This window comes from Mobula birostris, chromosome 30, assembly GCF_030028105.1.
Source record: "Mobula birostris isolate sMobBir1 chromosome 30, sMobBir1.hap1, whole genome shotgun sequence".
Lineage (NCBI taxonomy): Eukaryota > Metazoa > Chordata > Chondrichthyes > Myliobatiformes > Myliobatidae > Mobula > Mobula birostris.
Genome location: NC_092399.1, coordinates 6,642,586 through 6,656,066, shown reverse-complemented (window position 1 = coordinate 6,656,066; position 13,481 = coordinate 6,642,586). Strand labels below are relative to the sequence as shown.

Genomic DNA, 13,481 nt, shown 5'->3' with positions numbered 1-13,481 from the left:
CTTGTGTCATAAATGCAGCTTGCTATTTGTGGTAATATCACTTTACGTGCTACGCGTGTGAGTGATGTGCACTGGATTTTTCATTTGCCGGTATACTTGTATAGGGCTGAATGGCAATGAACTTGAATTTGACCTTGATGTTGTTTATTGAACATTTGAACTGCTCTGCTGCCTTTGTGCTTCCCCTGGACTATCAATATCTCTCAGGGGGTTGACACTTCTATTCCAGTTCTGAGTTGAGAGAAGAGGGAGAAATGGAAATGGCAGAGCGGCAAAGCAGGAGGGGAAAGTGCATGGAGAAGGAAATCTCTGATCTCAAACCTTCGCTGTCTTGCTTTTATATTCTTGTCCTCTTGAAATGAACGTTAAATAAAAAGCAGGAGATATATATAGATCGGAAAGTAAGAGCACACTTGACCCCACATGGGCAACAACCTGCTCTCCATATCATACTGTCCTGGCTTGTATATCATGTAGGACACAAAATCCATGGGAGACCCCAACCAACGGAGCGATGGTGAATGACGTGGCAACCAGAAGAGTAGTGTGAACATTTCTAAGTTTAATAATGGCATAAAAGGGCACGTGGCCAAGTGGTTAAGGCATTGGACTAGCTACCTGAAGGTCGTGAGTTCAAGCCCCAGCCGAGGGAACGTGTTGTGTCCTTGAGCAAGGCACTTAATCACACATTGCTCTGCGATGACACTGGTGCCAAGCTGTATGGGTCCTAATGCCCTTCCCTTGGACAACATCGGTGGCGTGGAGAGGGGAGACTTGCAGCATGGGCAACTGCTGGTCTTCCGTACAACCTTGCCCAGGCCTGCGCCCTGGAGAGTGAAGACTTTCCAGGCACAGATCCATGGTCTCGCAAGACTAACGGATGCCTTTATTTATTATAAAAGGAACGTGGTTACGTGTGGTTACGTGTGGTTGTCAGGTGATCATAGAACTGAGCACCTCCAATGTTGAAGAGCCTATCTACTCTCATCCTCTGGGGTACACAGGGTAAACGATGGATGTAGTTCCAAAGGACCATCAAGCCTCTGGAACAGTGGCAGCAAGACAGGACAGGACAGGACAGGACAGGAAAAGTGTCTTTGGTGATGCCAATGATTTGAATCAAAATTCACCTCTGAAATGGTAAACGCTTCACATAAAGGAAGCATGCAGAGAGTTGTTAATCAACAACAAACTGTTTTAAACACTTAGCTAAATAAAACCGGATGAGGTTCAAAAAGTCCTGAAATTAAATCACGAGTGATAATTGCATTTAGAGTCTCAAACTTCTAGGAAGAAAAAATGAACGCATCTCAAGTGGTTGATTAAGAGCCTTTTAAACTCTGTAAAAAGAAGGATGGTTAAACCAGGAATGTGGGCAAATAGAAAGAATCCCTATTACTGATCCAAAAAGGTTACATCAACAAATCAAGAATATCGCTGGTAAAAAGCTCCTCTGTTCTTCAGGTGGATGTTTGAAAGCAAAGGATGGTACCATTATCACGGAAAAAGATGAGATTATGAACAGATGGACTGAGTATATTCAGGAATTGTTTGAAGACGATCGAGGCAAAAAAACAAAAATTAAGAAGAACGTTGAAGGTCCAAGTATTTTAAAATCTGAAGTTCGTAATGCAATAAATAAGATGAAGAAAGGAAAGGCAGCAGGTCCTGATGAATTAGTAATAGAACAAATTATCACCCTTGAAGATTATGGAATTGAAAAACTTACCGATTTAAATCAACGACATTTATGAGACTGGATTAATACCAGAAGAGATGAAAAAATCAGTATTTATCACTCTTCCTAAGAAACCTGGAGCAATATAATGTGAATTACATAGGACCATAAGTTTAATGAGTTATGTCACCAAGGTACTTCTAAGAATTTTGATGACAAGAGCTAAAAGTAAGATCCAAGCTCAAATAGGCAAAGAACAATGTGGTTTTGTGAAAGACAAAGGTACAAGAAACGCGATATTGATGTTAAGGATACTATCAGAACAAGCTATTCATGTGCAAAAAGATTTGTTTGTTTTATTGACTACTTTTGACTGCACTTGATAAAGTGAAGCACAATAAGTTATTTGAAGTATTACAGGAAACTCTAGATCTAGATTCGAAAGACCTCCGCCTAATCAGAAATCTGTACTGGGAACAAACTGCCGCTGTAAGAATAGATGGAGAAGTGAGTCCGTTTACGAAAATCAAGAGAGGCGTTAGACAAAGGTGTGTTTTCTCCCCTGATTTAGTTAACGTGTACTGTGAAACAATATTACAAAAAAAAAAGAGACATCTTGGGAATCAAAGTTGGCGGTGAAAACATCAAAAATTTCAGATATGCAGATGACACAGTGTTAATTGCAAGTACGGAGGAAGAACTACAAAACTTAATTGATATAGTTGTTGAAAAAAGTGCAGAAATGGGTCTATCAATCAGTTGCAAAAAGACAGAATGTATGGTGATATCCAAAAAGAAGGAGAATCCTATCTGCCGGCTGAAAATAAACGGGAAAGACATAAAACAAGTACAGAACTTTTGCTACTTAGGAAGCTGGGTGACATCAGATGGCAGGTGCGATTTGGACATCAAAAGAAGAATAGGGATGGCAAAAGACACCTTTACGAGAATGAAGAGTATACTGACCAATACTAAACTAGGCATGACAACCCACCTCAGAGTACTGAAATGTTATATTTATCCAGTTATGTTATATGGCTCAGAATGTTGGACAATATCTAGTAACATGAGGAAATGAATTGAAGCAGCAGAGATGTGGTTTTTGAGGAGGATGCAAAGAATATCATGGATGAAACGAATATCTAACGAGGATGTCATGAACAGAGCAAACACAAAAAGAGAAATAATGTATGAGATCATGAAAAGGCAACGTAACTTCATTGGACATGTGATTAGGAAAGAGGAGTTAGAATGTACGGTAATTCTGGGAAAGATTGAAAGGAAGAAAGCAAGAGGAAGACAAAGACAAATGATGATGGAGACAGCAGCCAGAGAATTGGAAACGAATACCAATGAATTGATCCTCTTGACCCGAAACAGGAGTGTGTGGGCCATGACAGTCAAAGCTCAAACTGGGCACAGCACCTGATGATGATGATGATGATGATGATGTAAAAAGTAAACCCACTTCTCTAAAAACAAGAAATTGGAATGAAATTAGATTACACCAACTAAAAATGTTAATATATAATTGAGAAATTCAACTGATAAATTATGGCCCAAATTACAGGAAATAAACATTTTAAAGGGATTGGAAGGGAATACAAATCCACCTAATTGTTACCCATTATTAAATCCTCCAATCCTCCCACCTACAACATCCTGATGAATCTCTGCATTCTCCGCAGGAAGGACCACATCCTTTCTTTAATGTGGAAACCAGAACGATATACAAGTGTGGTGTATTTTAGAAAGTTGTAACCTAACATTCCAACATTGTGTATTCAATATCTCAGTAATATTTGAGTGGTGGGTATGGGTGCCCAGGGAGGGGTAGGACCTCTGGTGAAGGGGGTTTATCATGTCCATTGTGGGTCAGCTCACTCACCGTTGGTCCCCACTAGACACTCTGCTTTACCTGTGGCTCCAAATAACTGTCTGCATGTGACAACAGCCGCACATCTAAATATCTCTATTTTTCCCTTTCAGGGTTCTTTTGAAGACCCTGACCTGGAGTTACACACTGACTACGGTTCTTTGCGGGAATGGGACCCACCCTCGGGGTTCCATAACTGGCCGTTGTTCGGCACGTCAAAGGCTCGGCCTAAGAGACCAGCTCGAATTCGGAAGCCTTGGGTCTTGGGGCGCTGGAGACGGGCGGATATAGGGTCGGTGTCATGACAGGAGGCCCGCGTGTCGTCGGGGAAGTTGGGATAGCTGCTGTGTGCCTGGAGACCCGGGACCTTTGCGATCTTCGGGCACAGAGCTCAAAAAAGCAACATAACGGACTTTTAACACCGTAAGCCAGCGAGTTGTTTGTTATGTCTCCCCGCTCGCTGGGAAAATTGGGACACCTCTTATTAGGGAGAGAGAAAACCTGTGATATGTCGAATATCAGGTGAAAGGCGAAGTCTTTGGGTAACTGCAAGTCTGTGTCTTTGCTATTGCCTTGCTCCCGCTTGCGTGCTCGGCGGCGTGCCAATGCTTGTCGGTGGGGGGAGGGGGGATTATTACTTTCTGCTGCTTATGCGCCGGGGGGGGAGCTGGGGGGGGGTAACTTTGTGGTTCTAACATTTAACTGCCGTTCATGCTTTGGGGTACTCCTCTGTTTGCGTGGATGGTTGCGAAGAAAAGGCATTTCAGGATGTATATTGTATACATTTCTCTGACATTAAGTTGTACGTTTGGACCTTTGAACCCTGGTACACCGCTTCTACTGGAGGGCTAAACCAGGTGAGGGTAGCCAGTGGGCCAGGTACCCCAGGGAGACAGGGACATGCCTGTCCTAGCATGAGAAGACTGGGTGGATGAGATCTCCAGTGAGATCCAACGGCCAGGAAGGTGGTTCTGCAACGCTCTGTGGAGAGCAGAGGGCATGACAGGGCACAGAAGTCATGGTCATCCATTGCAACCGGGGAAGACCCCAGTTTGTGATGCGTGTTTGCACCACTGGACCCAGACTTACGAGGTCGAGAGAGTGGAACTGCCCAGTACAATGGTTTCTCCACTTTAAGAACTCTCCCGCACTGCTCTCCTGTCATCGTCGGACACGACAGACAACCACTCCTGCTAATGTTTGAGTAATATTGTAAATATATTGCTTGATTAAGCATTCTTGTTTAAATAATTCACTCCAGGTTAAATGTAAAAACACATGAATTGCATACACCGAGACACAACCACAGGATATGTCTGCGCCTCGCTTAAAGTAAAACACGTGCTAAGACTCACGTCTCTCAGCTCTTTCGTTTTCCTTTGAAATAGTTTCATGTTTTGGAGTTACAAAACATAACACCAACTTTATATTCTATGCTCCAGCCTATCAAAGACAAGCATGCCCAAAGCCTTTTCACCACCCTCTTCACCAGTGCTGCTGCTTTCAGGAAAAAATTGCTGTAGCACTTCTTTTATTCACAGTTATTTTGTAAATAACACTATTCTTTGCATTTCTGGTCGGATGCCAAATGCATTTCATCGGCTTTGTATCTGTACTCGGCACAATGACAATGAAGTTGAATCTAATCTAATCTAATCTAATATACTGAAGCCGAAGATCCCTCAGTTCAACTATCTTTTGCATTCTACCATTTATTGCTTATGTCCTATCCCTCTTGACTTCCCAAAATACATTACCTCACTCTTGTCAGAGTTAAATTCCATCTGCCAACCCTCCACCCAGCTTTCCATGTGATCTACGTCCTGGAGCAGCCTTGGACAACCTTCCTCACAACATCACAAGTGGTATTTGCAGACTAATCACATCTCCTACATTAACATCCCCAAGTCATTAATATCCATAAAGCAAACAACTGGGTTTCAGTACAAATCCTTGGCGTTCACAAGTGGTCACAGACCTCCATCAGAAGAACATCCTTGCACACGGCTAGCATTGCCCCTTGTCCCCTGGCCAATTTTGGGTCCAGTTGGTCAGCTTAACTTGGGTCTGATATGGCTTAATCTTCTGGGCCAGCTGACCATGCAAGATCTTGTTAAATGTCTACTGAAGTCCATATAGACAATACCTACCGTCCTATCTTCACAGATAACCTCTCAGATATAAACAATCAAATTACTGAGTCCCTTCAACTGTTTCCCCTCTCCCACTCCGTCTCCACACTTCTGCAGCTTGAATCAACAAATTGTGTACTGTATTTCCATGTACAGAATAGTTACACTCCAAAATATAATTCATTGGTTATAAAATACTTTGAGATCCTGAAGCCATGAGAAGTCCTTTACAAGTGCAGGTCATTTCTTTCCTCAGAAGTTCAAAGTATATTTATTATCGAAGTATGTATGCAGTATACACCATGAGATTTGTTTCCTTACAGGGAGCCACAAAACAAGAAACCCCAAAAGAACCCATTAACAAAACTGACAAACACCCAATGAGCAGAGAGAGAGAAAAAACAAATCAGCAAACGATACAAGAGCACTGAGAACGAAAGTGAGTCCTCAGTCACGAATCCCAGAGCATCTCCACAGCCTCAGTTCAGCATAGAGAACATAGACCTTAGAACAGTATAGCACAGGGAACATGGCACAGAGAACATGGTACAGAGAACACAGAACACGGACCAGTACAGTACAGGAGCAGGCCATTCGGCCCACACTGTTGTGCCCCAACAACTAAAAAGCAAATCAAAAAATTCCTGACACCAATCCCTCCTGCCTATACAATGTCCATATCCCTCCATCTCTGTGCCTATCCAAATGTCTCTTAAAAGCCTCTAATGCATTTGCCTCTACCACCATACCAGGCAGCCATGACTCTCTGAGTAAAAAATTTACCCCTCGAACCTACCCCCTCGCATCTTCAATGCATGCCCTCTGGTATTAGACATTTCTACCCTGGGAAACAGATGCTTTCGGTCCACTCTATCAATGCCTCTCATAATTTTACAAACCTCTGTCAGATCTCCCCTCAGACTCCATCACTCCAGAGAAAACAACCCAAGTTTGTCCAGCCTCTCGTGATAGCACATGTCCTCTAAACCAGGCAGTATCCTGCTAAGGCCAGGCAGCATCTCTAGGAAGAGGTACAGTCGACGTTTCGGGCCCAGACCCTTCGTCAGGACGAAGGGTCTGGGCCCGAAACGTCGACTGTACCTCTTTCTAGAGATGATGCCTGGCCTGTTGTGTTCACCAGTGACTTTTAAGTGTGTTGCTTGAAATTCCAGCATCTGCAGATTTCCTCGTGTTAACATCCTGCTAAACCTCTTCTGCACCTTCTCCAAAGCCTCATCATCCTTGCTATAGTGGGGTGACCAGAACTGTACAAAATAGTCCAGATGTGGCCTGACAAGAGTTTCATAAAGTTGCAACATATCCTCTTGACTTTTTAACTCAATACGTTGACTGATAAACACAAGCATTCCATAAGCCTTCTGAACTACCTTACTGACCTGTGTAACCACTTCCAAAGAGCTGTCCCGAGGTCTCTCTCTGCTCAGCTACACTCTTGAGGACCTTGCCTTTAACAGTGTACTGTCTCTCTACCTCGCCTCCCCCTCCCTTCTTGCTCTGACTTCGCATTTTGCCGAAGGCCCAAAACGTCGACTGTCTATTCATTTCCACAGATACTGCCCGACCTGCCGGGTTCCTCCGGCACTTTGTGTACTTTGCCTTGCAGATCTTCTCGTGTTTGCAGCCTACTGTCTCTTTGCATTTGCCCCACCAAGGTGCAACCCCTCACATTGATCTGGGTCAAACTCCATCTGCCCATATCTAGAACTGCTCTCTATGGCATTGTATTCGTTGCCAGTCTTCTACACTGTGCACAACTCTGCCAATCTTGGTATCACAGGCAAACTTACTCACTGTCCCATCTATATTTCCATCCAGAGGCGGGGTAAGTGTTGTGGAGCCCCCGGTCACGGAGCCCAGAGCAGCAGGAGCAGGAGCAGGAGCAGGCTCACAGGCACGGCCTCAGCACAGTGAAGAGCGGATTAAACAACTTGAGGAAATCTAGAGATTACGGACTGAGGAAGGCCAGAAGGTCCCGCATTTCAAGGTCCGAGCACAAAGCTGGAGTGTTGTCCTTCAGTCTGATTTCTCAAAGCTGGTGAGCTCACATGTAGACTCGTAGCAATAGGTAGGAAAAAATGAGGTGACATGACATATGTTTTGAAGCAGGAAGTGGCTGTTGGAGAATGTGGAAGAACGTTATACAGTGTGTAGAAGTGTGTTGGTAGCAGGAGGACGTAGGCAGTCTGGTAGAAACATGAAGTGACAGTGACAGTGTATGTGGGTACGCCTAACAATGGACATGGACGAGTAGTTTTGAAGGTCAACCAGGGTGGCATGGTAGTGTAGTGATTAGCACGAACCTTTACAGTACCAGCGCCCAGGGTTCGATTCCTGCCTCTGCCTGTAAGGAGTTTGTACACTCTCCCCGTGACCGCATGGGTTTCCTCCGGGTGCTCTGGTTTCCTCCCACAGTCCAAAGCCCTACCGGTTGGTAGGTTAATTGTCATTGTAGAGTGTCCCATGATTAGGCTGGGGTTAAATCGGGGGACTGCTGGGTGGCGTGGCTCGAAGGGCTGGAAGGGCCGATTCCACACTGTATCTCAATTTTAAAAAAACTCGGTGTATTGAGCCATTATGAAGTGTGGCTCAGATCAGAGGCAATGGTCCCCTGAGGCAGGAAGGAGAGAAAATATCCCCCAACCATAAACACAAGAACCTCGCTTCACAATTGAGACAATCATGTTGCATTATACACAGACTCGACGTGCATGCACAATAAAACTCCAGTGAAGGGTGTTATAGGTGCTCTGTGCCCCCACTAGTACATAAAAACGTTCACAGGCGGTCGCCTTTGACTGCTGAAGCCCTGGGGACCACTGCTGAGCAGCTACAGATCATAAACAAGACAGTGGCTTGTCAGTTTGACTTGCAGAATGATAGATGAAAAGAGGGTTGATAAGACAGCTTGGATAATTCATTTTACCGATTTAATGGGCTTTCTAGACCAATAAAACAAAGGGTGAAATGTACTTGTGGAGCAAAAAAAAAAGTGGCTGAATTAATAGGAGAATATAATTAAGCAATTACTTGAACCAAAGAGAAAGGCAGGTCATCAACGTAATATTTCAGTTGAAGGATGTCTCTAATTATGGAGCTCCCCATATTACTGGCCTATAATGTCAGCCTAAAGCACATACTTAATCCTCAGTGGAGCTGTAACCCTTTAGCACTATAAGCAAGGGTGATACCTTGCCAGCACAGCCTAACTATTTAGTGTCACCGCACATTAAGATATTACGGGGTGTATAAAACATACCGTCATTCAAGAGAAGTGATAAACACCCTTGGTCCGTGAGATATAAATACAGTACTGTGCAGAAATACTGTAATTTTATATATGTGAGTGATGATAAACTTGGTTTGGATATTGGTCTGAATTTTGAACTGAGAGTGGGAAAGGGAAGGGGAGAGGGGAATCATGGTTGGGAGATGGGGAAGGGAGTGGGAAGCACCAGAGAGACATTCTGTAATGATCAATAAACCAATTGTTTGGAATCAAATGGCCTTGACTGGTGTCTCAGGGCTGGGTGTGTCTGCACCCACACCACACACCGCCCCCGACACTCCCTCTCTGCCCCTTGTTCCACACCCCTCCCACAGCACTCCACCCTTACCATTGCCAACATCCTTTGCTCCCACCAGATTTACAACCTTGCTTTCCGCTCCACGTTGACAAATTTCAGTTGAAGGGTGTCTCTAATTATGGAGCTCCCCAAATTACTGCCCTATAATGTCAGCCCAAAGCACATACTCAATCTTTACTGCAGCTGTAACCCTTTAGCACTTTAGTACTCTGCAAAACACTTAGGCACTCCAGCTATATATGTGACTAAGACTTTTGCACAGTACTGTAAATGTGCCTTTGAAAAAACATTAAGAAAAAACAAAACTGGAGATTTTCTAGACTCTCTACAGCCCAATTTCATCTAGAAATAATGTCCATGATTTGTATTGCATCCTCGATCTCCAGTATCCTCAGGAGAGGATGCAAACTCACCAAACTCTGTCCTGGCGAAGTGGTAAGCAAGTGAATAGTCTCCAAGCAGGCCCGCTGGTTCACCAGCTCCTCAGGACTTTCCATGACCATCCGTTCACAGAAACTTGAAAGCTCTCTGCACTAAATCAGAAAGGAGTTTGGATGATATAGGACCAAACAGAGCCAATTACACAGCAACATTACCCTCCCTGCAACAGCATCGCCTAGAACTGACCCTTAGTCAGCTACAGCAGGAAAATTACTATCAGAGTACATTCATGTCACCACTTACTCCCCTGAGATTCCTTTTCTTGAGGGCATTCACAGTCAATACAAAGAAACGCAATAGAATCAATGGAACACCTCACACTACAGTAAGGCCAAACAAACAATGTGAGAAAGATATCAGACTGCAAATACAAAGATTTTGAAAACCCAAATAATAATATTAAATAGATAAGCAATAAATATCAAGAACGTGAGATGAAGAGTCCTTGCAACTGAGTCCATAGGTTATGTGAACAGTTCAGTGTTGGGGTGAGTGAGGTTATCCCCTTTTGTCCTGGTTGTTGAGGGGTAATAATTGTTCCTGAACCTGGGGGTGTGAGTCTTGAGGCTCCTGTACCTCCTCCCTGGTAGCAGCAGTGAGAAGAGAACACGGCCTGGATGGTGGGGGTCCGTGACGATGGATGCTGCTTCTGTGTAGGTGTGCTCAGTGGTGGGGAGGACTTTACCTGTGACGGACTGGGCCGTATCCACTATTTTCTGTGCTTTTCTGTTCGAGGGCATTGGTACTCTGACTCACAACTGCAGTTCCACTGAACTCCTTACTGCACATCTTGTCCTGCCAACTACCGCAAACAACTCCTGAAAAGGTACAATGCTGTAGTTGTGTACTTCTTGAACAAGCTCTACAAACGACAATTAGCATGGAGGGTGAGAACATCTTCCAGCATCCTGATACTAGTGGGCAGGGGACAAACAGAATGGAAGTGTTTTCTACAGCCAAATCTCCTCAAGGCATATTTCAAATTGCTCCTGAGTGGGACTCAATTATCAGCCACAGAACACTGTATGTTAATGTTAAACACAAAATAATCTGTAGATGCTGTGATCAAAGCAACACTTTCAGTACGCTGGATGAACTCAGCAGGTCGGGCAGCATCAGTTAGAAACGATGAGTTGACGTTTCGGGCCGGAACCCTTCGTCAGGACTGAAGAATGAAAGATGGGGAAGGATTTGAAGAATGCTTGTAGCTTCAGTTGAAAGACCAGTAATTTGAAAGACAAAGGGGTGGGGGAGGGGAAGCATTGACGTCATAGCCCTGAAAACAATGGGTAGTAGAAGAAGGAGGCAGAACCATGAGGGAGCTGGGGGAGGGGGTAGAGTGAAATAGGGATAGAGGAAGGGAGGGGGAGGGAATTACCAGAAGTTGGAAAATTCTGTTCATACCGAGGGGCTGAAGACTACCTAGACGGTATATGAGGTGTTGCTCCTCCAACCTGAGTTTAGCCTTGTCATGGCAGTAGAGGAGGCCATGTATGGACATATCTGAATGGGAGTGGGAAGCAGAGTTGAAGTGGGTGGCTACTGGGAGATCCTGTCTGTTGTGGCGGACGGAGCGGAGGGGCTCGACGAAGCGGTTCCCCCAATCTGCGTCGGGTTTCACCGATGTAGAGGAGGCTGCAACGGGAGCACCGGATGCAATAGATGACCCCAACAGACTCACAAGTGAAATGTTGTCTCACCTGGAAGGACTGTTTGGGGCCCTGAATGGTTGCAAGAGATGAGGTGTAGAGACAGGTGTAGCACTCACACTTACAGGGATAAGTGCCCGGTGGGAGATCAGTGGGGATGGACGTGCAGATAAGGAAGTCGCAGAGGGACCAATCCCTGCGGAAAGCGGAGAGGGGTGGAGAGGGAAAGATGTGCTTAGTGGTGGGGTCCTGTTGAAGGTGGCGGAAGTTGCGGAGGACAATGTGCTGGATCCGGAGGCTGGTGGGGTGGTAGGTGAGGACAAGGGGAACTCTGTCCCTGTTGTGGTGGTGGAAGGATGGGGTGAGGGCCGAAGTGCGGGAAATGGAGGAGATGCAGGTGAGGGCATCATTGATGACGGTAGAAGGGAAACCATGATCCTTAAAGAAAGAGGACATTCGAGATGTCCTGGAATGGAAAGCCTCATCCTGGGAGCAGATGCGGCGGAGACGCAGGAACTGGGAATAGGGAATGGCATTTTTGCATGTGGTGGGGTGGGAAGAGGTATAGTCGAGGTAGTTATGAGAGTCAGATGTAATTATTATTATCTAAATGTTTATTTAGATTAAATATTTAGAATAAACAATTAGATAATAATAACAGTACGTTAATGTTGGTATTTAGTATTCTCAACGTAGAAACTGTTCTTGTGCTTGCTATTGGTCTGAGGTAGTTTCTAGAATGGGAGCTAGACCTGCAATATTAATTAAGCAGTTTTGACGTGCTGTAGCCTTTTTCAAATAATGCTCTTGTTCTTTTACCATCCCAAGGCACAAATGGGACATGGGTTCACCAAATCATCTGAGATATCAATCTAAACCTTCAAACTCTTACAAGCTAATGCCGCTGCTGGCAACCTAGCACGGCTTGTTATCTTTGTTTGATGTGCCCTCTGATCAATCCAATAATGGTGTTCCACAAAACTGAAGAACTGTATTCAATCCTTTATCAGCAACTAGCAAAACAAACAATCGTGAAGTGATGCAATTAAGCGCAATTATGCGGTCAACAGAAGATATATATCGCCCGGCGGTCCCCAGAACGAAACTGCCCAGAACAAAGCACGAATACGCAACTTATTCCCTTCACTTTTACCACGCCACCCACCCACCCGACTAACTACCCAAATAAACACGCAACACAGAACACAATGCAGATAGAGAACAAGTGCATAGCTCCTGCAACCCTCTGACTCAAGGGCATTCAGATGGTACTCGGTTTCATGATAGAGTGGTAAGAAAGAGATAATTGGTTCATACTTACAATGCTAAGTATCCAGTTTTCTTTCTCTGTCTGGCAGTATTCCTAAACAATAGATATCAAGTTTAAGGATTTTAATGACATTTATATAATAATTCAGCTAATAGGGGCTTGGTAATCATGCTATAACTAAGATATTAACTTGGCAAAGTGTCAATCTGTTAAGCGAAGCATACATCTGGGACTTATAAAATATAATAGATTCCTCAGAGGGTATTAATATGTTGCATGTCAGTGTGTGATAAGGGTATGATTTAAGCTGTGGAGAGAACACAGCATTAGAAATATTGCCACTGTCTCTAGGATTAGGGAGGGGGATTGCTACTGATCCTCAGTGGATTCTCCTGGCACGTGTAGCTTTCCGGACTTTGGGCAGCTCGTAGTTCAGGTGTGGTGCTTTCCACAATGGAACACTCACACATGCATGAAGGATAGCCACTCAGGTAAAGACGAGAAAGCGTCCAAGAACTGTGAAGTAATGGCTGAGCAATAGTTTGTGATGGGGTAGGAAGCAGGGGAATAAATAATGAAAACACAAAGGGCATACAGGGCAGGTGGTCTGAAGGTTCTGTCTGACTTGTGGAAGTATTTTTATAACTATTATGGAATTGTGACTTTAAAAAAGGGGACAGGAATGCCAGTTTAATGCTCCTAAGAGGTTTTTCACATGAGAAAGAGGGGATGAAATAATAACAAAAGATAACAAGTTCATCGAGAATGATCATCAAATCCCCAATGCTCTCTGTGACACGCTGAAGACTGCATCGGTGCTGTTTCACGCA

The 13,481-nt window shown here is 44.4% G+C and overlaps 1 protein-coding gene across 2 annotated transcripts in view; it reads right to left on the bottom strand.

The window, feature by feature from the left end:
• The window catches only part of cnksr1 (connector enhancer of kinase suppressor of Ras 1), a 137,280-nt gene that overhangs the window by 73,113 nt on the left and 50,686 nt on the right, over nt 1–13,481 (bottom strand). For both annotated transcript variants that reach the window (XM_072246994.1, XM_072246995.1), the window contains exons 5-6: nt 12,703–12,744; nt 9,705–9,824 (exon numbers count right to left, since the gene is read on the bottom strand). In XM_072246994.1, coding sequence (XP_072103095.1) covers nt 9,705–9,824; nt 12,703–12,744 — 162 coding nt within the window. The remainder of the gene's footprint in view (nt 1–9,704; nt 9,825–12,702; nt 12,745–13,481) is intronic.